Below are 25,655 nucleotides of genomic sequence, written 5' to 3'. Positions count from 1 at the left end.
GTTTATTGTTTCTCTGGGAATAACAGGCTAATTATGGATTCCAGGTGTGATATGTTTCTCACCTTCAAGGTGATACTGTTAGCTCAATTAGTCAAATAATGTGTGCAGTCTAATTTATTATAATCCAACACCTATGTTTTATGTGAAGATAAGTGACATTAGATATATTACGTTGCCCTTGAGGGATATGACATTGTATCTTACTAGAGGGAGGCCTTTGGAAGTGGTTATTGCCAATAGCAGATATCAGTCAGGCGGCTCGCTATTATTCTTTTGGGCAGGCAGTGTAACTTGAGAGTTGAAAAACAAATATGTGAACATTAGTGAAAAGAAATATGATCGATGTAAATTTAGCTATGTAAATCTAATGCTGTTTATTTCTTGTAATAAAAATGACGGCAATAAACCATTTTTTAAAAAGTAGATTAAATGGAACGGGCACAGGAAGAAGGAAGAGTAGTTTTTGGCTTGGTGCCATTTTAAAGTTAATGTGATTTAAGGTGCCTATACACTTAGCGATATTTTACACGATTTGCCCGATTCTGATGCATCATGACAACAAATAGTCAAAATATGCCCAAATTGTGAGTGTCCACTCACGATCACGATGCCGATGCGCTTCCCCGAAGGTTGTGCATCGCATCTTCAGATCTGCCATGCTGTTTGGGGAGCTGCTGGGAAGAGTTCAAGGGGAAATCGGACACAATGTCGGATCGTGAGCACATCGCCAAGTGTGTAGGCACCTTAAGAATGGTTTGAGATCACTGCATGAGGGTGTACCAAATTATGGCCAACCCCATAATGCCAGTATGTTCCTAATGAAACTTGCAACAGGATATGTCCAGTCCAGCCGTTCTATTTCCCCCTTCCTTGTAACCCAACCCCACTTCCATTTGAATTGCACTGAACAGGGCTCTATGCCACCCTGTGCTGGTCCCACCACCTAGACCTGTGACTTCATGATGTCACGCCTAGGGGGCATGGCCGCTGGCTCTAGGAAGTCTGTGTTTAATTTTTTTCCCGTTCGCTATATACAGTAATAGGGTGAAAAATATTTAAGATAGCTGGATTCTAATAACATATCCAATGGGCCAAAGTGTTTATGGAAATTGTAGGCAAATGCTAGCACTATAAAATGCATTGGATGTACCATCTGTATTTACAGAAATACACCCAACAGCTTTAGGGCAGCAATGGGTTCAGTTCCGACCAGGGAACTATCTATGCGCAGGTTGTATGTACTTCCCGTATTTGTGTGGGCTTCCACCCATACGCCAAAAATTAACTCATAGCTTAATTGCAATAAAAAAAAAAAAATATTAAATAGTAATAAATGTGATTATTAATATAGCACAGCTAAATACTGCTGTCCATACAACAATAGGTCTGGAAACCTATATATACATGGTAACTAGTAAAAGAAAAAATAGGGGAGTTGAACAAGCCGCTGCATTAAATAATATTGATTTATTAAATCACATATAGTATATAATATACACATATAAATGTGATATCACATATAAATGTGGGTCACGCAGAACACAGCTAAAAGCAAGGTGTACCTAAAATCTGAATCTGTGGCCACAGACAATGATAAATAGATCCAATTAATCATATATAAATAAGGCATAGTTACAACCATAGATTTGCATATATATCCATTGGAGATAGGGTTACTTTCCTGAAAAGCATTTTGCCAGTATGCTGTTTTGATTAAGACCTCTTAACTAAATTTACCCTATTATGTGATCATGTGATAGGAAATATAGATTGTAAGCATTGACTGATGAAATTTATATGGTATATGATAATTGAATATATTCTGAAAAGCGACTCTTATATGTGTTATATTAATATATTCTGTAAAGTGCATCTTAGTTTAAAAATAAATATGTGTACACTGTGAATATTGGTATACTGGTCCACCTTTAACAGAGCATTGTTTGCATGTGTTTAAAAAATGCAAAAACGTATAAATGTGTTGAATTTGTATGTGCTGTGTGACTGTGAACAGCTGTAACCTGTTGGTCCTAACTGGCTACAGTTTCCTAGAAACATTCATGGTAATGATGCTGTACTTTTTGTCCCAATATTGAATTGAAGTACTCAACTCCAAATTAGAAAATGAAGGCTGTAGTGCTCTTATTTAGGTTATAGCTGCACTATACAATTAGAGTGTCTCATTTAACCTTAAGGAAGGATAAAGAAGAGGCTTTTGTTAAGATATTTTAATGTTCTATACTATATCATGACCAATTCCGGTTAAACCTGTTTTACAAACCTTCAGTTACAAAGGTGAATACTGGGAGTTTAATAACTGCTTAACTCTAACATAGTCAGCAGAAGAATAACAAACAGTTTCTTCTATCACAGAATTCAGAGGACTGTTTAAAACACTTACTGAAGTGTTACAACGTCATTGAATTGGCCATGATATATATATATATATATATCCATATATGGGAAACAGTCAGGAAGCCGATGGACGGCTTCCCGACTGTATTATCCCGGCAAGGGTTAATGACATGTAATTTTACCTATGCCGGGAACTCGACACCCTGCTTACCGGCCGAAGGTAAGCCGGGCGACGGGTGCGGACAGCCGCGTGGGGGGGGGGTTAGGTTTAGGGTTCCCGGGGGGGACTTAGTGTTAGGCACCCCCCCGGGAGGTTAGGTTTAGGTTAGGAGAAGGGGGTTTAGGGTTAGGCACCCCCCCGGGGGACTTAGGTTTAGGCACTTAGAGGGGGGATTAGGGTTAGGCAGTTAGGGGGGAGGTTAGGGTTAGGCACCCCTAAGGGAGGGTTAAGGGGTAGAATAGGTCATTAAGTACTTACCTTTCAACGATCGTGATTTTCACTGCTGCCGGGATGCCGCTGTCGGGATTTGAACCACCGGCCATGCGGCCAGCAGTAAATCATGCTGAATATATATATATCCTTTGCTAAGGGTCAGTGTGCAATTGTTTCAGGAGGTCAAGGGTCAGTGTGCCATTGTAAGAGGGACCAAGGTTCTGTGTGCCATTGTTTCAGGTGACCAAGGGTCAGTGTGGCATTGTTTCAAGATACAGAGGTTCTGAGTCCCATTGTTTTGGATGACCAAGGGTCAGTGTGCCATTGTTTGAGGAGCCCAAGGGTCAGTATGTAATTATTTCAGGAGACCAAAGTTCTGTGTGCCATTGTTTCAGGTGACCAAGGGTCAGTGTGCCATTGTTTCAGGAGGCTAAAGGTCAGTAAGTCATTGTTTCAGGAGAATAAGGTTCAATGTGCCAATGTTTCAAGAGACCAAGGTTCTGTGTGTCATTGTTGCAGATGACCAAGGGTCAGTGTGCAATTGTTTTAGGAGACCAAGGGTCAGTTTGTCATTGTTTTGGGTTACCAAGGGTCAGCGTGCCATTGTCTCAGGTGACCAAGGGTCAGTGTGCCATTGTTTCAGGAGGCTAAAGGTCAGTATGTCATTGTTTCAGGAGACCAAGATTCAATGTGCCAATGTTTCAAGAGACCAAGGTTCTGTGTGTCATTGTTACAGATGACCAAGGGTCAGTGTGCAATTGTTTTAGGAGACCAAGGGTCAGTTTGTCATTGTTTTGGGTTACCAAGGGTCAGCGTGCCATTGTTTCAGGAGACCAAGGTTCTGTGTGCCATTGTTTCATGTGACCAAAGGTCAGTGTGCCATTACTTCAAGAGACTAAGGGTCAGTATGTAATTTTTTCTGGGACCCCAATAGAGGAATTTCACAGTACATTGTATTGCATATCTGACAATCAGGGCAACCCAAAAAAAAAAAGTTTATGGGAACCCATTTCTGGCCCCACCCATATGTTGTGCAACATTGGTTTAGAGGCAAATGGGAATGAGGTTTTAAAAGGTTGCTTAGAACCCTACACTGCTATTATGTTCATAGTAGAGAGGTATTAGTGGTATTAATGACCACTATTTTTAAGAGGATTGTTGAAATTTGACTTATTTTTCGTCAGTACATTTACAGACCAATGGTGATCATGAGACCAGCGTGTAAAACTATTATTAAACAGGAATATACTAAATAGTAAAGACCGGTTACTAGGCACAGATGAATAAAAATATCTGTATTCTGACTTACCATGTAAATGACAGGGGGAGGAGAGACCAAGGACTAGGGGATAAAATTAAGAACAGGAAATATATACACTGAAATTTTTTTTTTATGGGGGGGGGGACTGAAGGTAGCTCTCTATAGGCAAAATTAATATAATAAAGACAAAAAGTAGTATATCAGGGAGGGAAAATAGATTAGATAAATTAATTAGGGAGGTGCCTCTAGAGTCACAGGTGACACAGACAATTAGTGAACTGTCATTCCAGCCCATCATAAACATGGGCTGGAATGACAGTTGGAACAACCTGGTAGTCATGTGTGTTAGTGATGTCATCAGCGCAAAGCTTTTCTCAGATACAATCAGCTCACTTGGAATGATGGGAATGTGACCTATCCTACTGAGCCTTGTAACTATATGTTTGAAATGTCTAACACTGCTTTGTCCCTCACTATCAATCACTCTCCAAAGGATGCCTTAGTTTGCAAATGACAAGCAGGCACACACATGAAGTGCCTGAGGATTAACAAATCCTCTGTGTAGTTGCTCAGTGTTAAACCTGAAAACTCACAGGAAAAGGTTAAATTAATGGAACAGAAGAAAAGAGGTGTTAGCAACACCCTACTTGTATTGTGAGGAAGAATGTATCAGTGAGAGAAGGAGAGCAAATACGTGTTTAAACACCAGTTAGATGCAGACAGGGCAGCAAGAGACAGCATAGAGCTTCCTGGAACTTGAGAGAATGGTAGAAGCAGGAGCAGCAGCAGTCAGAAAGAAAGAGGTTAAGATAGATAACTGGGGGGTTAGGCAGTGAAAGCAGAGGGAACTAAGGTCACTGTCTAGTGAAGATTAAGTGAAAGATTACTAAAGCTAGGCGGAAGAGGAGTATTCAATGCAAAAGTGAACAGAGAGGTCTGTAACAAATCACTGGGCCCAGTGCAGGTGAGAGCAAGAAATTAGTGATAGAGGCAGAAGAGACAGCAGTATAGTCTGGGAGCCGCACTCATGTTCACAGTCAATGTCTCATCATCTATGTCTTATCGGAGACCCTTGAACACTGCACCCCACAAGAGGCAGCTACTGGCACAAAGGACAAGCAAAGAAAGGTAGGAGGGAGAAGCCACGAGAGGAACTGGAGACATTTGTACATGAGGACAAACTCAGCTGATCTACAAATCAGAGATCAATATATAAATGGCCAATAATTTGTAGGTGAAAATGTAATCACCAAGATGGATAAGATGACAAAGGGAATACAAATCCTGAAACAGTGACCGTGAGAGGAGTTGTAGTTGTTGGGGGAGCAGATAGATGCTATGAGAAGTGATGAGTTACCACCTTATGTTGCAATCCATAGTTGTTCCTGCCCTGAAACTTGTCAGGAGGTTTCATTAGTGATTTCCTTTGATAGCACCAGTCAGACCGGCTGTGCAGCACTTTCCGTACCCAGTTTCCATCTTATCCAGCTGTTGATACAGAGCAGACTACAACATCCTTCTGTCTCTGTCACTCATTGACTTTCTATACAATTTTGTTGCTCGACTTATAGTTAGATACTGTACTTTGTCAGACATTAATGTCTAATTTGTCTCACTCCAAGATCTTTGCTTTCCACATAGCTCTTTTCCTTTCTTCTGTTCTCCCTCCTTTATTCTGACTTATTCTATCATTTCCCAACTATCCACTCTCTTCTCCTTTCCACCTAACTTGAGTGCTAGACATGTCTTTCCGTCGTGTCTCCAGGGAACCACGCAAGATCATTCTACACAAAGGCTCCACAGGGTTGGGCTTTAACATTGTTGGCGGAGAGGATGGAGAAGGCATCTTTGTATCATTTATTCTTGCTGGGGGACCAGCAGACCTCAGTGGGGAGTTACGACGTGGGGACCGCATCCTGTCAGTAAGTACAATTTTGAACATGATTTAATGTGTGCAGTAAAAGTCATTTGTGAATTAGTTAACAAACTTGAGTATCGATATATGTTACTTTTTGCCTTAAAAACAGCGTTTGCGGATATTGCTTACTCGCCATCCACCTAACTTAAAATCACTATACAGTAATTGCTGTCCTAACTGTAGCCAGCTTTCAGTTCATGGAGCATAACATTTTATGGTGGCAATTCTGTCAGAAGAGATGACCGTGAAGAAATGGTCTGAATGCCGGCACCTCGCGGCCACCAGCATCACACATTTTCTCTAGCACCCCACTGAGGTGTACAGGAAAATGTGCAATGTTGGGGTACAGTAATGCTAACTTGCTGTCCACAGTCGCATATCACAGAGAATTGAATTGCCCCCCTCCCCCCCTTATAATAAGCATCCATTAAAAACTGGATTGGAAGCATTGGGCGGGATGTAATAGGGTCCGAGTTTTTGTGTGAGTTTAAACTCTGACCTTCTCACACATTTGGAAGGCCCGAGTTTGTCCCACAACTCCCCAAATGAAATAGCCTGCGAACTTGTGAGTTTGAGGCTATTACATTGTGCGAGTCCATAACGTTTTTTTTCGTATGAAAACTCTGACCTTGTAATGCGACTTTCATTACAAGGTGCGAGTTACACAGAAGTCGTGAAGGCTTATTTTAATAAAAATAGTAAAATGTTAAAAATAAAAAATTATGTGGGGTCCCCTCCTAAAAGCAGAACAAGCACCAGGCTTATCTTAGCCAGTCCTGGTTGTGAACATACAGGGGGGAAAAAAATTAAGAGTTCCACAACCACGGACTCTTTTAGCAGGGGTGTAATGCCACAGGGATGGCAGCCTTTCAAAGGGTCCCCCAGCCAAACCATTCAACACCTAACCGCTAGTCAGCCCAGGCCGGGGATCCGTGGGGAGGACCCCCCAATAAAGGGTTTCCCCCTCTCCAGGGCACCCTAGGCCTGGGCAGTTAGCCCGGGGCAATCCCCGGCACCCCTGGCGGTAGGTGCCAGGTTGATTGTGTAAAAAATAGAAGAAATAATATTGTCTTTTACAGTAGGACTAGAGGTCCCAGCAAGCCTCCCCACATGCTGGTACTTGGAGAACCACAAGTACCAACAAGCGGGGCATTTAGGGCCCACAGGTGCCTGTAGTTCACCTGCAAAAGAAATATTAAAATAAACACAGACACTGAAGGTTCTACTATTTTATTTTGCATACAGTCACTCATTCACTCACTCACACATACTCACCTACAATCCCTGTAGCCATTGACGTCCTTTTGTCCATGTAGCATCCACGACACCTGTAAACGGAAAAAAAACGGAGCCCACGGACATGTTACGGTACTACGCCAATGATGGCTCAGCCGCGGCATTTCCCATTGAAATGTATGGGCTGAGCATTTGCAGGCCTTTCGCCTCTCTCAGCAAGTGAGCGCTTCCCACCATTGACTTCAAAGGTGGGAACTGCTAGGTAACCTTTAGTAACCTGCATTCTCCTATATATCTGTGTCAGATCTTCCCATACTGAGCCGTACTTTTTAGGATGAACATGAAAGATGCTGCAGTGCAGTCTACCCAGAAATATGACCACCTGAAGTCTTATGTAGCCATACCATAACTAATATAGATAATCAGTTATTGTTGTAAGGTGCCTCAGTAAATCTGGACATTTTCTTCTGCTACAGGTTAATGGAGTGAATCTACGCAGTGCAACACATGAACAAGCTGCAGCAGCATTGAAACGGGCAGGACAGACGGTTACAATTGTAGCACAATACCGACCTGAAGGTAAGATATATGTACCATTTTCTGGGGTGCATGTTCACAATTACAAATGGTATCTTTCAGAAATAAAGTAGAAACTACAGTTTAAAGGCTTAGGGTTAAATTTCCTAAGAATCATCCTTGGGGGAGTTTAAACTCGAACAGGTTCCCATGAACATGAATGAGTTTTACCAGACCAAACTCGCAAATTTACCGAGAAGCAAGTTTTGCAAAATCATGTTCGTTTTTTGATGGTGAATGCAAATGTGTTTTGTCGTGCGAGTTTTTGGCAAAACAAGTGCGAGAATGGATGTGTTTATAAAACAAGCATGAGAATGCATTAATCATCCCAGAAACATGTTCTGATTGGTTGAAGTGATCACGTCATGTACACACTGCCCAAGCATATAAAGACGCCACAAACAGCCCAACCTTTGAGGGTTTTGTTCGTTTTGTTGGTTTGCAGAGGGACAGTGAGGAGTATTATCTGTTTGCCTCATTTATTTTTCTGTCTTTGATTGTTTTTTTTTCTTTTGCCCTGTCTGTGTTTTTTGTGTGTGTGTGTGTGTGGTTGGAGTCGAGAGAAGGTTTGTGTTAGGTTGTCTTTTTTTGTGTGTGTTTTGTGTTTGTATAGGGAGGGGATAGGAATATTTCCAGGGCAGAGGAGAGGCCCTATTGAGCAGTACAGGCAGCAGTGAGGAGGCGCCCAGGCAGAGAAACAAGACCTAGACGGGGCGCAATGTGAAATTCTCTGTGGAGGAGAACATGGCCCTTGTGCAGGAGGTCATGAAATCCTACCACATGCTGTTTGGACGAAAGGCAACCAGCACATTTACCCGCCGCAAGACTGCCATCTGGGCAGCAGTTGTGAGTGCAGTGAATATCACCCTACAATGCTATAAAAAGCTATCCTGACTGCAAGCCACTGTGACTCCTGGCTAGGGAAGCAGATGCAGGTATCTATTAGTGGCTGAAATGCCACTAAACCAGAGTTAGATACCGTGAGAATATTGACTGGGATATCCAGAGATCTACCAGTCACAGACTGAAAATTACCAGTAACCAGAAAGTGCAACAACACTAGAAGCTTATACAGACCTGAGACAGAGTGGGAACGTGATGTGTCAATTTGACTTGGTCATACAGATGGAATATGTTGTTACGGTTCAGCCAGAACATCTGTATGACCTCATCATCAGCCAATGCGTTCAGGTTCAGGTTCAAATGCCTCCTAAAAAAACATGGCCTGTGCAGCCTTTGTGGTACCTACATTACCTCATGAGCCTGCTCAAGTTTCTTGCTCCTGGGTCCTTCCAGTCGGGTGGTAGAGACTCTGAAATCCCAGCAACATGCAATGAATAGCACTGGTAGTATATTCTGCCATTTTTGCTTCACGCAAATCAATGCAGCTGATTTAGCCCCTTTAAATAAGCATCATCATTGTGTTCCCATTAATTGCAAATGAAAACACCTGTGAATAAATGCAAACACTTACCTCAGGAGGTAGTCTATTTGATAAGTCTATTTTGGTTGCGAGTTTGGTTATTTCTCGTGGGAGTTTCAAAACTCGATTCTTGGTATATTTGCATGTTGTATTGTTTCCTATAGAAAGTACTTGCGAGTTTTGCCGATGGTGTATGTGGTCGTGTTTTTGAAATTTGTGCGATTTTCGATGTTTGTTTTCTGCAAGTTTGCACGTGTTTGCCCTCAGTAAATTTGCGAGTTGGGAAACAGGCTAAACTCGCACGAGAATGCAATCTCGCCCAAACACGATTCTTAGTAAATTTACCCCATATATATTATGTGAGAGGCAGTGCTATTTTTTAAATGTTAGGCTAAAACCTGCTTCATTTACTATAGTTTGTAAGTAGTAAACATTGTTTTTCACATAATACTGACACCTGTAAAAATTTGGAAAACTGATTAGTAAGGAGAATCGAAATTGTACTAATGATAAAAACTGGACTTGCTGCACTGTTTATAACAACATACTTAAGTTTACATAGAACTGGGTTGGACATTTAAAGCTAATATACGAGATGGAAAGTGAATTTATAAATTATTAATTTTATTTCTGGGTAAGTTGCTTTATTATGAATTAATATATATTATCTGCATTTGTATTTGGTGTTGTTCACGTTGAGGCTTGTTTATTGTGTATCTTAAGAATGTTGTAAAGATGTAAAAGTTGGACACATTTGTGAACATATACAGAAAAACACATGCCATACTTATGTGTGTATGTGAAGTTGGATGTATCTCCGCTGAATAACAGTACGGCAGACTTTCAGGCATGTATACTTACACCTAATGGGGCTAGTTCTGAGTCGTATGCAAAAGTGTACAGAAGCGTGTATTGTTAGACGCCCATCTGCGAGTTTATGTAAATGTGATACAGACTTCTTCCCTTGTGTACATCTCTATGGACGAATGTTCAAGGACTGAGACGCCCACTTTTAGTGCCTGTGCACACTGGAGCTCATTCAGACCCGGTCACAAGCGGCCGCTCGCTCGTAAGCGGCCAATGTTAAGCGACCGCGCATGCGCACGCTTCGTACTGCGTGCGCGCAAACTACTCAGAGTGCCAAGCAAAGACAGCCCAGTGTAATGAGTGACAGGAGATGCCGTTTGTGGGTGGTAACAGGGGCAGGACACGGGGGAGTGGAGGTGCGAACGCAGGCGTGACTCAGTGTTGCAACGCCGTTTCTAAGGCGTGCATAATTAACAGACAGCGTCATAGACGTCACCAGCCTTTTTTTTACACAGAAATCCTCACAGTGCTTGCGGTAAGGTAAGGCAACCACAAGCGCTGTGTGCCCTTCTGATGGTCCTCGATGTACCAATGTTTTAATACACTTCCTGGAGATGACGTGCGCTAGTGGGCGGCTCTACATACGCTAATGGGTGTCTGCATACTCAAAGTGATCACTCGCACAGACAAAGTGGGCGTGATTATGCTTTTCCGAAAAAGCGCCTGCCATGGTGTCACTTTGCCGAATTTGCATACGCTGGGTGCGAGCATCGCATCTAGCGAGCTGCTCTGAATCAGGTCCACTGTCATAACGATTGGTGCATCCTTGTATACCACCATCAGTCGCACCATCAAACATTGCACCAGTCTTATAGCAGGAACAGTTTCTCCATCTGACCATGGTCTGCTATGCTTGCGGTTGTACATCTGGTAATGCAGCAACTCACATTGACTCCTATAATAAGCCCACTGAACGGACCATTTTTGCATGCAATAGTAGCCATCTCCCACCACTTTTCCTCCACCTTTCTGATACTGTCTGAATCGATCGCTACAGCACCTTTGTTTGTAAACTGGGCCTGATTCAGACCCGCTCGCGAGTGCACAGCGATCGCAAGTAGGTCGATGGTCCCCCACTGCGCATGCGCACGCCGGAGCCAGCTCCGGCGTGCGCGAGACCCGGCCAGTGACGGGCGCTCCGTCGCTACGGGTCTTGCACCAAAGCGGGACAGCTGTCGTTTGTGATTGACAGCTTGCCCCGTTTTGGAGGCCGGCAGGGGGGATGGCTGGCCAAATGGAGGCATTCCCGAAGGAACGCCTGCCGTTTGGGGGCGCTGTATTAGAGCCGAAAGCTCACTGGGGCTTGTGGGAATGAGACCCTACCACAAGGGTCTCGTCGCAAGCCCCAATGGTCACGACCATCACCTGGCCGCTCGCTAAAGCTGTGGGTGGTCACCCACAGCTTAGCGAGCAGCCAGGAGGCCGTCTTTACAAAAAAAAAAACAGGGACGCCCTGATTCAGAGCGAGTGCTCTCAAAGAGCGTCCGGCTCTGAATCAGGCCCACTGTGTGTAACGCATCTGTCGTAGAGGTTTTCAGAACTTTATGCACAGTTGCAAATAATCACTCAACTAGGTGAACATTAGCTATGCTTTCCTGCAGTAGTCCAAATGTAAATAACAAATAATCTGAATTAGTAGCTGCAAATTAAGTAGTACTAGCTACAGCAAATTAGAAGTGGCTAGAGAGTGTTTCTGATAGTCAACATCGCAAAACTTTACTCGGCTCTTCAGTTCCCTAAAGAGATACGCCTCTTAGGAGGTAATTCAATTAGCTGCGGTCTGCATTTAACGGGGATTTTTTTCGGAACTGATCGGACTTGAAAAGAAATGCCAAATAAATTGCCTGTTAATGGGTGCTAAGACCTTGTTAACGCGGGATGTAGTCAGGAAGCCGGCGGTCGAAATGCCGACCGCCGGCTTCCCGACAGTGAAAGCCCGGCATGGAACTAATGATAGGCATCTAAATACCGACGCCTATCATTAGCCCCACGCCGAACTCCCGACGCCTGGCATACCGAATGTAGGTAAGCCGGGCATCAGGAGCGAGGGGGGGAGGGCTAGGTTTAGGGACTCCTAGGGGGACTTAAGGTCAGGCACGCCCCGGGAAGGTTAGGCTAGGGGAAGAGGAGTTAGGGTCAGGCACCACCAGGGGGGAGGTTAGGGTGAGGCACCCCCCCAGGAGGGTTAGGTTTAGGGTGCGGGGAGGGGGGGTTAGGTTTAGGCACCCCTGGGGGGCGGTTAAGGTTAGGCACTAGGGGGTAGAGGTTGGGGTTAGGCATCCCTAAGGGAGGGTTGGGGGGGGGGGAGAGGGGAGGGTTAGGGTACTTTTTACCATAGTCGGGATCTTCATCTGCCAGCCTTCGGGCGTCGAGATTTCATCCTCCGTGCTTAGGTCCAGCGTTAATACATGCCGATTCCGTTAACACATAGATCGATGAACTTATCACAGATCCTGTATGTTAACGAGTGTGAAAAAGGGTGGTAGCAATGGGCTTTAACGCTAGGGGCTATTCAATTAGAGCCCCTTTTTCTCTCAGACACTTTTTAACACCCGTTAAATGAATGTGTTAACGGGCGTTAACACATTTTAATGGGTGTTAAAAAGGGTCTGAGTGAAAAAGGGGCTCTAATTGATTAGCCCCTAGCGTTAAAGCCCAAGGCAACCACCCTTTTGCACACTCGTCAAATTAACGTGTCTAATTAAATTCCCCTTTAGAAGACTTATCTGGAAATGCTTTCACATCCAGTGGCAAATGCAGGATTTTGAAAAGGGGGGTTTCCAAATTCTTGGTTACCGAACCAATGAAAAAACATCTAGACACAAATAAATAAATATGTAGATAGAAACAGCTTACACAGGATTTAGGACCACTACAGTAAAATATACCACTCATCCTATGACGGGGTACACACACACGGACTGACACAGGCACACACACAACTCTATCACTAAAAACATGACTGCAGCAGGCAAAAAAATACAGCCAGCATGATTTATTAAAGACCCCCCTTTCCCCAGTAGTGCCCCTTATACAGTGCTGTAGGGCCGTATTATAGGCGGGGCATTAGGGGCGGTCGTCCAGGGGCCCCCACACATAGGGGGCCCCCACACTGTCCCCAGACATGCCACTGTTACAAATATTGTATTGGAGAACAGCATGTAGCTGTCTCCGCGGTTATCCTCTCCGGCGGCTAAGCTGTTCCCTAAACAGCGGCCGCCGAGGAGCTTCAATAGTCAGAGCCAGCCACTGAAAATCTTCTCTATGTGCTGCAGCGTCAGCTCGCACAGTCAAAGTCTCGCGAGATGACGCCAAGTGTTGCGAGACTTTGACTGTCAGTACCGAGGCTACAGCACATAGAGATTTTCAGTGCCAGTGGCTCCTTTGTTCTATGCCTTCCCCCATGACACAGCTCAGACTCAGTGGTGCAGTTATCGTGAGCTGAGCTACAGAGCTGACAGGCAGGTAGCTCACATTTATATATATATATATATATATATCTATATATACATACACATATATATATATATATACACAGACACTATATATATATATATATATATATATACACACACACTATGTATAGCTATGTAATATATATAGCTATATATATATGCATATATCCTGTGTATTTATATATATATATATATATAATTTAAATATACTGTGTGTTTATATATACATACACAGTATATATATATATATATATATACACACACCCATATATACATATGTACAGTATATATAGCTTGTATATATATATACTGTGTGTGTGTATGTATGTGTATAAATATATATATATCCATCCATCCATTTGGGGTTTGGACTATATATATATATATATATATATATAAATTATATATATATATATATATATATATAGCAGTTTCATAGGGGCCCCCACAAGCTTGTTGCCCAGGGGCCCCCAAAGACCTTAATCCAGCCCTGCAGTGCTGTAACCCCAGTAGTGCCTCTTATACAGTGCCCCTTATACAGTGCCCCCAGTAACGCCCCATATACAGTGCCCCCAACTTGGTAGTAATGGGGCATTTGCACTGGGGCCAAGTTTACGAAATGGCGCGTCAAGGGCATATTGACTGAATTACGAGCTATGAAGAGTTGTGTGCATGCATAGATACTCCTCTTTCCAGGTGGATATCTTATCCAGGAATATGGCTTGTGCAAATGTGCACTGATAATGATGATGGCCTTAAAACCCAGCATATGGATAGAGACAGTTCGGGGATGTAAAAATGTGTACAACTCTACATTAGGGTGAACAGCCACATATTTCTCCATGCACTCAGTGTGGATGTCATTATGTGCCGAAAGTCACCCACAGACAGCTGGTTTTATTATGTGCAGCCACACATCATTCCACAGCTGGACACTCTGGGCCTGATTCAGACACGCTGAGCGCTCGCAAGCGGGTCGATGGTGGGCCAGTGCGCATGTGCACAACGTACCCGGCTCTGTCGTGCAAATGCGCGAGACCCGGATAGCAACGGGCAAGCCGTCGCTATGGTCTCGCTACAAAGGGGGCGTGCTGTCGATGGTGAGTGACAGCACGCCCCCTTTGGTGGGCGTGCCGGGGGCGTGGCTGGCCAGACGGAGGCGTTCCCATGGGAACGCCTACCGTCTGAGGCCGGCTCCACTGACATCACAAGTGATGTCAGTGGGAGTGCTTTTGGCTCTGATAGACCCTACCACAAGGGTCTCGTCACAAGCCCGATGGTCGCGATGGTATTGACCATCGCGACCATCTTTTTGGCCGCTCGCTATAGCTGTGGGTGGTCACCCACAGCTATGCAAGTGGCCAGGAGGCCGCTCTAAAATCAGGAAGGACGGCCCTGATTCAGAGCGAGCGCTCTGTCAGAGCGTCCGGCTCTGAATCAGGGCCTCTGTTCAGTCACACACCTCTACACATCTGTAAACAAATGTGCAGCCCTGTACATCACCACAGGTTGCCCACCCATCGGGTTTTTTGACAACTATGAAGACTATATGCAGACACCCATCTTTCCACAACTGAGCTCATGTTGTGCAACCGCCTGTCTCTTGGCACTAAGGCCCTGATTCAGAGCCGCTCATAAGCGGCCGCTCGTTCGTTCTGACCGATGTTCGCACATCTGCGCATGCGTATGGATTTTAATACGCATGCGCGAACCAGTCAGTGCGGCCGAAAATCGTTTGTTCGCTATATAGCGAATGCCTGCTATTTTGAGTGACAGAAGGAGGCGTATGTGGGTGGTAACAGGGGAAGGTGCTTGAAAACGGGGGTGTGGAATTCGAACGCAGGCGTGCTTAAAGGTCAAAACGGGCGTTTTAAGGGAGTGCATAATTAATACAGCAGCGTCATTGACCATGTCACTTGTTTTTTTTTTACTCAGAACTGCTCGCAAAATAGCGGTTGAAAAAACCAGCCACAAGAATAGCGAGCAGTTCATACGCTGTTCGATGTACTCGATTAATCTAATAAATAGCGGACATGACGTATGGTGCGAGCGGCAAGGGGGCGTATTTTTCAAAATTACAACCGCAAGTTTTGCTCGCTCGTTCAGACTTAGAGGCGTGAACAGACCGCAATTAGCGAACGGTTCATTTGAATAGCCACCCCTTGTTTTAGAACGAACGACCGCAAATAGCGAGCAGCTCTGAATGAGGGCCTAAGTACTATGAATCACTGCGGCTGTGAAGGGGTTTTGCTATTGCCCCAATAAAAATACTATAGAAACATGGAAAGGATACACAGTGTTAATGATACTAGAATGAGATGGCTAAAATACAAAAATAAATATAATCAATTTATCACAATAAACACCTAACACAATACAATTTTTAAAAATAAATTGGAAACTAAGGCCCTCATTCAGAGCCACTCGCTATTTGCGGTCGTTCGTTCTAAAACTAGGGGTGGCTATTCAAATGAACCGTTCGCTGTTTGCGGTCTGTTCACGCCTCTATGTCTGAACGAGCGAACAAAACTTGCGTTCGTTTTTTGGAAAAATACGCCCCCTGGCCGCTCGCATCCTACGTCATGTCCACTATTTATTAGATTAATCGAGTACATCGACAAGGGTATGAACTGCTCGCTATTCTTGGGGTTGGTGTTTGCTACCACAATTTTGCGAGCAGTTCTGACTATAAAATAACCCAGTGACGTGGTCCATGACGCTGCTGTTTTAAATATGCACACCCATAAAACGCCCGTTTTGACCTTTAAGCACGCCTGCGTTCTGATTTCCACTCCCCATTTTCAAGCACCTTCCCCTGTTACCACCCACATACGCCTCTTTCTGTCACTCAAAATAGCAGGCATTCGCTATTTTGCGAGCACATGAATTTCGGCCGCACTGACTGGTTAGCGCATGCGTATAACGATCCGTACGCATGCGCAGTTGGGCTAACATCGCTCGGAACGAACGAGTGGCCGCTTACGAGCGGCTCTGAATCAGGCCCTAAATTCTGATATATATACAGTATGCTTGCAATTATAAATAAATCACATATTATTCAGTTTTACACTAAAATTCAACTACTATCCATTGTCATATCTATAATTGGTGCAGAGCGTGCGGTGCACATGGGCTCCTGGGTCCAGGGGGGCCCACACCACACAGGGAATACCATTAAGCAGTATACTTGGTCTGCAACAATGTTTAGGTAGGTGGTAAATGTCAAAGTAACATCCACATGAATGCCAGGACCCAAGGTTTTCCAGCAGAACACTGCCCAGAGCATCACACTGGCTCTCTCAGTTTGCCTTCTTGCCATAGTGCATCCTGGTGCCATCTCTTCCTCTGATAAAACGACACACATGGACCCGGTAGTCCACATGATGTAATAGACAACGAGATTCTTTCGACCAGGCCACCTTCTTTATTGCTCCACAGTCTAGTTCTGACACTCATGTGCCCACTGTAGGCACTTTTGGTGGTGGATAGGAGTCAGTATGGGCACTCTGACCGTTCTGCGGCTGCACAATCCCATAAGCCGCAAGCTGCGATGCACTGTGTTCTGACACCAATCTATTATAGCCAGCATTAACTTTTTTCGACAATTTGTACTACAGTATCCCTATGGGCTGCGCACAAACTAATCCTATTAGCCGTGTTGTCCCACAGCCCCTCCCCACACACACAGACACACACCACTTGTGAGTAAGTGCTGATATATGCCACACTTACTGTACAGCCGGATTCATAGGGCTGCAGATAAAAATCCACAAATCGTGGGCGAGATAGGGCCACGAGGGGGGTGATTTGCAATGCCATTGCTAGTGTTTACACCTGGCATGCAGATGCGAGTTAATTGGATTGAGCCCTTTGGAAAATATGCTGGGGTAGTGACCCATTAAGAAGGCACAGAGGGCCCGATTCAGAGCCGCTCGCTGCTGGCGGCCGCTCGCAGGGAATGTGGGCGTATATATATTTTTTTTTTTTCTCCGGCCGCTCGCAAAGCTGTGGCAGACCACCCACAGCTTGTGCGAGCGGCCAGGAGACTGTGCGATAATCGCGACCATCGGCCTTGCGACGAGACCCTGGGGTAGGGTCTAGCTGCCACAAGGCCGAGTGGACTTCCTGCTCTAAAAGAGCAGGAAGTCCTCTACTGACATCAGTAGTGATGTCAGTTAGTCCGCCCTACAAACGCCAGGCGTTCCTAAGGGAATGCTTGCGTTTGTGCAGCCACCCCCCCACCCGCCCACAAAACGGCGTGAGCTGTCAATCACCATCGACAGCCGCCCCGTCTTGTTGCGAGCCCCGTAGCGACTGAACTTCAGTCGCTCAGGGGGCTTGCACATGCTTCCGCTGGACGCGGCGCATTCGCAGTTCATTAACATCGGGCTCTGAATCGGGCCCAGAGTTTGTTCTTGCTCATAGGAGGAGCAGTTTCGGATGTTAAGTGTTAAAATAGAGAGAGGAAAGCTGTGGGAAGGAAGATAAAGGTAGGCATTGATGACCTCATATGTGCTGGCAACAGATTTGTGTTTGGAGTAGGTGGCAATGTGTGGCATGAATGTAAGGTGGGTAAAGGAATGCATACAAAGCAGCAAAGGTATCTGTATGCTATAGTGAATGGAAGACTGATTAGAGTGTGATAGGTGCTCACTTCTGGCATATAACCACTGTGATAGGTGCTCACTTCTAGCATATAACCACTGTGATAGGTGCTCACTTCTGGCATATAACCATCACATAGACGTTACTGATTATAGAGGCTTACAAGCTGAGCAAGTACATGCATGCAGCAGTGAGCAGCTGTTTATGTGCAGTGAGGATTTGACTCCTTCAGGATATTTTAAATCGACACTTTTGTAATATTCTCCACTAAAACAAATTCAAACGTATGTTTATTAGCCTATTTTTAATGTATTAATTTACTCAAAACTGTCATAACGATATAGCATTTTAACATAAAAATGCTAGAAAATGTACGCTAATGCTAGAAAGTGTTGTAATTTCACACTGGTTGTTGGTATACATTTTTTTTATTTCTGCTTCTGAGGATAAACCTACTGTATTTATGTAGCATTGAAATAAAGTAGTTTTGCATAATAGGTTTATTTAAGTTTCTGACATGCCCAACGGCGGCCTCTCAAATCCAAACAACTTTGTACAAATACGCAGCGGTGGTCACAGATCCAACGATAATCGATAATGGCCAAGGGAACTGAGACACTGGCACCATATTTTCTGTGTACGGAATCGCAGATGTAGGCAGGTACACTCCCCAAAAACGGTCACGACTTTTTGCCGCCACTCACTGTTACCACCCGCAAAATGGCCCATGTCTGTCAATCACTTGTGATAAATCCTCACTACAACCGCAGTCACATTTGATCGCAAGTCAATCGCCGTGTGTGCGCATTGAGACTAAGGACCTCATTCAGAGTCGGTCGTTGCGGCCGCAGGGTCGTAAGGGAAAAGGGGCAGGATAAGCAAATGATCCACTCGCAAGTTGCGTCCTTAAGATCGGATCGTTAGCTGGCCGACCAAGGGAAGGATGCAGCCGTAAGACAAAAAATACGCCCCCTTCTCGTACGCAATACACGTCATCTCCGGCCATATTAGGATTAATCGAGACCATCGGTAACCATCGGAACTGGTCGTAGAGCTTATGGTTGACCATACCCTCTCTTAAGCACTATGATCAGGTCAGTGTACAAACCACCCATGTCATGTGTGCCATGACACTACTTTGTTAATTATGCACTCCCATAAAACGCTGTTCGCATAATTAGGCACGCCTGCGTTCAGATCTCCACTCCCCCGTTTTCAAGCACCTTCCCCTGTTACCACCCACAAACGCCTCATTCTGTCACTCAAACTACCAACCTGGCTGTGTTCAAGGAGAGAGAAATTTCTGATCGTAGCAGCTAGTTTGCGTACGCGCATTGCGAACTTTACGCATGCGCAGTTTAGCGAACATCGGTGGCGTACGACCGTGTGGCCGCAACGACCGACTCTGAATGAGGTCCTAAGACCCATGTGCAGACCACCGATGATCGCTCAACTATGTGAACAAAATAGTGTCCACATCTGAATCAGGCCCTACTCTATGTTACCTAAATCATGGTTGTTTCATACAGTGACCACAAATACACGTTTTACTCTTATCAAAATATATATATCAGTTTTTCTTATATTTCAATGTTACTTTTCCCATACTTCTAAACTTATATGTTTTTTATTTGTTAAGCTGTTAATTCTTTTATTGAGGTTTTTCAACATCAAGGGGGTATAGTTACTATTGGGCGGTTTGTCAAAGCCACCAATGATCAACAGCTTTGAGCAATAATTTTAAAGCGGCAACAGAAATAATTGCTAAATCAGCCTGGTTTAGCATTTATTTCTGTTGCACCTTTAAATCCATTGGTCAAAGCTGCCAATTATCGGTAGCTTTGACAAACCGAGCAATAGTAAATCTAGCCCAAGGAGTTAGGATGCATACACACCAGGACGATATCGCACAATTTGGCTGATTTGGCCAAATCGGAACGACAAATCGGGCATATCGTGCAGTGTGTATGCCCAATTTGCGCGCATCCGTGGTCGCATGCAGTATTGTGTGATTGGCCGTGCTGCAGAGTCAATCACACGATATCGCTTGTGAAGCTGCACATATTATTGATGGACGGAACAGTGATTGTTCTGTCGTTCATTAAATCTTTTAAGTGTGTACCGGCAATCATGCAGGGTGAAGGCAAATCGCCCTGAACATCGGCACGATTGCCAGTCGTTTAGATGTGTACCCAGCCTAATAGTGGGTACACACTATACAGATATATCTGCAGATGATGGTTGTTCGTACTCACTGAACAACCATCATCTGTGTCTGGGAAAGATTCCTGGACTGCACACCCTGAATATATATATATATATATATATAATGGGAGGTGCTACCTGATGAGACTAATTGCAGGCACATAAACAGACAAATCGCAGGTGCACAACTCCAAATTATTGATTATATATAAATGCAATAAAATTTTGTAATCAATAGAGGTTTTTAGAATAATCATGACCAAGGTTATGGGCTTACCCACCATATCCAGGTAACCTCTTTAGGGTAGGTCCCTAACATACTAGGGTTCAAATCCAGAGCGCAGGACCCCCCCAAACTGGCCCAGCTAAGCTGTCCCATGGCACCGCCATAGTAAGAAAAGTGCAGTGTAAAGAGATAGTTAAGAGCAGCCACAGCTGCATATAAAGAATGAAAATAAAAAAGTGCATGTATATTAAACACACAGTGAAGGGTTAAAATGTGTTATAAAAGAAAAATGTGTTATAGTGCAGTGCCCTGAAACAGATCAACCAAAGCAATCCAGGGGGACCCATGGCCCAAAAATGAACCATCATTTGTGTCTGCCCGCAGGTCCCGGCGACCAGGGGGCGTGTCAGGCGCGTGTCCCGGCGGGCGTGGGGTGTGTCCCGTCCCCCTCCTCGCGGCTGCTATGTGTGTTCGGGCGGTCTCCCGACCACCCGTACACACCTGCCGATGGACAGTTATGTCTGAAGACATATCTGTCCATTGGCTGTGCAGCACAGCCAATGCGATGTGTCAGTGAACACAGCAGTAGATGTCAGCACCAAAAGTAGTTATGATAATAAATTATGGTTTGTACAAACAACTGTATTTACCTTTTGAATGAAGCAAGCACAATGCTGTATCGGTTATGGGTCTTGCTGCAGAAGTAGAAAAAGTCATCTGAGAAAGCCAATAGTTACAGTGATGCAGATGGGCATATGCACTATGATACTAAAAGTGCAACTGTGCAGTACTCTATAACAATTAATCAGAACGTAGTGACAAAAGCACTGGTAAGATCATACACGGGAGATATTTGTCCCAGGTTTCTGACCTATATGTATTAAACCCCTAGGAAAATGTCTGTGATTACAAAACAGACTTGATAGATGCATGGTCTTTAGTAAAAGCCAGTTATGGGTTCCTGAGGATATGGATGGAGAGTGAGGGTGGCTCCATCCATTTGGCCCATTTCAGGACTTCAGGTATTTAGCCTGATAATTAGTACTTGCACCTATAAGAGGCTGATAAAAGTGTGTCAGGGCTTTTATTCAGTGTCTCACTACCTTGCGGAAAACAGGCAGCAGGCCTGTTAAGAGACATTGGCCCTCATTCTGAGGCGCTCGCAAGAAGCAAGCGCTCATTCTGAATGAGGGTGGCCGCTTGTGTTTTTAAGTGCGGCCTCCTGGTCGCTAGCTAAGCTGTGGGTTACCACCCAGAGTTTTAGCGACCGACCAGGTTGATGGTCGCGATGGTCAAGACCATCAGGGCTTGCGACGAGACCCTAAGGTTGGGTCTAGGCAACCGCAAGCCCCAGGGAGCTTCCTGCTGTGATCGAGCAGGAAGCTCCCCACTGACATCACTGCTGATGTTAGTGCGGCCGCCCACAAAACGGCAGGCGTTCCTTAAGGAATGCCTCCGTTTATGAAACCACCCCCCGCCATGCCTGCAAAACGGGACGAGCTGTCGATCAACATTGACAGCCAGCCCTTTTGTAGTGAGCTCCGGAGCGAGAGAATTTCTTTCTCGCTCCGGGGCTTGCGGCCGCTGCGCGTGAGCAGGGCCAAAAACATTGACCCGGTTGCGAGCGCTCAGCGCTTGCGACCGGGTCTGAATGAGGGCCTTTGTGAGTCAATGACCGTGAGTACTGTGCATATACCTATGTTTGTGGTAGGGGCATTAGGTCCTATCACGGTTAATAGAGGAATACTATTTGTTTAGTTAGAACCCAGGCGGGTTAGGATTTTCTTTTATTATTTATTTTTACTGCAAAATAAACTAGCTGCGGCTTTTTACACAGAAGCCCTGGACTGGTGTACTGTTTCCTGGCTGCTGTATGTTTGGATGTCTCATCTAGCCTAGGAGAGGGTACCCCTACCTTGATCTTATCACAATATAAATAAAAATCCTACATATGTGTTTGTTATATCCCCGTTGCACTGGGTTGTGGATCCCTTGTGGCGCCTTGTTAATAAATTATACTAAGTCCAAACATTTTGGTTTCAGTTATCTAACTGCATTAGGTCTAGATTTTTAGTTGCTTTGCTTCATAGTGCATCATGTTTCTATACAGGACAGTCACTCACTATTGGAGACTGCTGCAGATAGATGAGATATCACTATCAAGTCCTATAAACTTTGAGGGCTACATTGTGCTCTGTTTTACATACACTTAAGTATTAATATTGATTGTACTAACTTCCATGTGGGCCTGATTCAGCAAGGATCGCTGATGCGATCACGGAAGTTCTGCTGCAAAATTATGCAAATGTCCGTGATCTCAATGCCGCCGCAGCACAATATAAAGACGCCATCTTCCGTTTGCTCACATCCGTAATACCTTGCAAGTCTGCGCAAACATCAGTAACACAAAGTACCATCGAAGGCTCACGCACAATTAAGGCAGGTGAGACCTCACTCACAAACTGCTAAACTTCCTGTTGGTATCTAGAGCTCAGGCTGCGTATGCCGTCACAGGGGCTTAATTATGCATGCCCCTGTAACTGCTTTCAAACGCACTGGCACGCCTGTGTTCACTTGACCCCCACCCCCCGTGACCACCCACAAACGGTACTTCTGGTCAATCACTCTTCGATGGGTCTGCGTACACTGTGATCTCATTCCCGATCGCAGTAGCTAGTTTGCGCACTGCAATGCATAAGCATGTGCAGATCACGAAAATGTGTACATATTGTGCTGACATTATACTGTACATATACAGTCAGATGCATAAATATTTGGACATTGACAAAATTTTCATATTTTGGCCTCTATTCACCACCACAATGGCTTTGAAATGAAACAAACAAGATGTGCTTTAACTGCAGACTTTCAGATTTCATTTGAGGGTAATTACATCCAAATCAGGTGAACGGTGTAGGAATTACAACGGTTTCTATATGTGCCTCCCACTTTTTAAGGGGCCAAAAGTAATGGGACTATCAACTCAAAAGCTATTTCATGGACAGGTGTGGGCTATTCCCTCATTATTTCATTATCAATTAAGCAGGTAAAAGGTCTGGAGTTGATTCTAGGTGTGACATTTGCATTTGGAATCAGTTGCTGTCGACTCTCAATATGAGATCCAAAGAGATCACTATCAGTGAAGCAAGCCATCATTAGGCTGAAAAATCAAAACAAACCCATCAGAGAGATAGCAAAAACATTAGGTGTGGCCAAATCAACTGTTTGAAACATTCTTAAAAAGAAAGAACGCACGGAGAGCTCAGCAACACCAAAAGTCCCGGAAGACGACGGAAAACAGCTGTGGTGGATGACAGAAGAATTATTTCCCTGGTGAAGAAAAACCCATTCACAATAGTTGGCCAAATCAAGAACACTCTCCAGGAGGTATGTGTATATGTGTCAAAGTCAACAATCAAGAGAAGAGTTCACAAGAGTGAATATAGAGGGTTCACCACAAGATGTAAACCATTGGTGAGCCTCAAAAACAGGAAGACCAGATTAGAGTTTGCCAAACAATATCTAAAATAGCCATTACAGTTCTGGAACAACATCCTATGGACAGATGAGACAAAGATCAACTTGTACCAGAGTGATGGGAAGAGAAGAGTATGGAGAAGGAAAGGAACTGCTCATGATCCAAAACATACCACCTCATCAGTGAAGCATGGTGGTGGTAGTGTCATGGCGTGGGCATGTATGGCTGCCAATGGAACTGGTTCCCTTGTATTTATTGATGATGTGACTGCTGACAAAAGCAGCAGAATGAATTCTGAAATGTTTTGGGCAATATTATATGCTCATATTCAGTCAAATGCTTCAGAACTCATTGGATGGCGCTTCACAGTGCAGATGGACAATGACCCGAAGCATACTGCAAAAGCAACCAAAGAGTTTTTTTTAAGGCTAAAAAGTGGAATGTTATGCAATGGCCAAGTCAATCCCCTGACCTGAATCCGATTGAGCATGCATTTCACTTGATGAAGACAAAACTGAAGGGAAAATGCCCCAAGAACAAGCAGGAACTGAAGACATTTGCAGTAGAGTCCTGGCAGAGCATCACCAGGGATGAAACCCAGCATCTGGTGATGTCTATGTGTTCCAGACTTCAGGCTGTAATTGCCTGCAAAGGATTTGCAACAAAGTATTAAAAAGTGAAAGTTAGATTTAGGATTGTTTAGTTTGTCCCATTACTTTTGGCCCCTTAAAAAGTGGGAGGCACATATAGAAACCGTTGTAATTACTACACCGTTCACCTGATTTAGTTGTAATTACCCTCAAATTAAATCTGAAAGTCTGTAGTTAAAGCACATCTTGTTTGTTTCATTTCAAAGCCATTGTGGTGGTGAATAGAGGCCAAAATATGAAAATTCTGTCAATGTCCCAATATTTATGCACCTGACTGTATATGCTATATTACATGTGGTGATATATGTATAAACTAGAGTAAATAAAATCTGAATAAGCAGTGAGTTCTGATATCACGGTTTACAATTGGGGAGTTCTTAAAAAATGTTACCCTGGCTAATATCTGTCTATCACTGAAAATATACTACTATTATAATGCAAATATAGATAACATTATCATTAGTAAGATAATTTTAGTATACATAAATCTTCTTATTATAATCCAGTGTTAGAAAGCAGGATAAGTTAAAAAACTTTAAGTAAAAGTAGCCATCAACTGTTAGCAGCCATCGATGGTTTGACAGTTGACACCGATGGTCAATGAATTTGCTGTCAATGGCGGAGGTCCGATGGTTCTCCTCCGTTGATGGCAGACAGGCAGCAATGTTTTTTTTCTCACAGCATAAGGGGCATGGGGCCTGATTCAGAGCCGCTCGTAAGCGGACGCTCGTTCGCTCCGAGCGATGTTCACACATCTGCGCATGCGTATGGGTCGTAATGCGCATGCGCCAACCATTCATTGCGGTCGGAAATCGTGTGTTCGCAAAATAGCGAGTGCCTGCTAATTTGAGTGACAGGATGAGGCGTTTGTGGGTGGTAACAAGGGAAGGTGCTTGAAAACGGGGAGTGGAGATCCGAACGCAGGCGTGCCAAACGGTCAAAACGTGCGTTTTAAGGGTGTGCATAA

At 44.3% G+C, this 25,655-nt stretch overlaps 1 protein-coding gene across 4 annotated transcripts in view; it reads left to right on the top strand.

The window, feature by feature from the left end:
* DLG3 (discs large MAGUK scaffold protein 3) overlaps positions 1-25,655 on the top strand; it is a 237,297-nt gene that overhangs the window by 141,180 nt on the left and 70,462 nt on the right. For all 4 annotated transcript variants that reach the window (XM_088444989.1, XM_088444988.1, XM_088444986.1 and 1 more), the window contains 2 exons: positions 5,815-5,971; positions 7,680-7,782. In XM_088444989.1, the coding sequence (XP_088301115.1) occupies positions 5,815-5,971; positions 7,680-7,782 (260 nt within the window). The remainder of the gene's footprint in view (positions 1-5,814; positions 5,972-7,679; positions 7,783-25,655) is intronic.

Source organism: Taudactylus pleione, unplaced genomic scaffold (genome assembly GCF_031769625.1).
Source record: "Taudactylus pleione unplaced genomic scaffold, aTauple2 ptg000375l, whole genome shotgun sequence".
Classification (NCBI taxonomy): domain Eukaryota; kingdom Metazoa; phylum Chordata; class Amphibia; order Anura; family Myobatrachidae; genus Taudactylus; species Taudactylus pleione.
The sequence above is the reverse complement of the archived record's forward strand: the minus strand, read 5'-3'. Positions and strand labels throughout refer to the sequence as shown.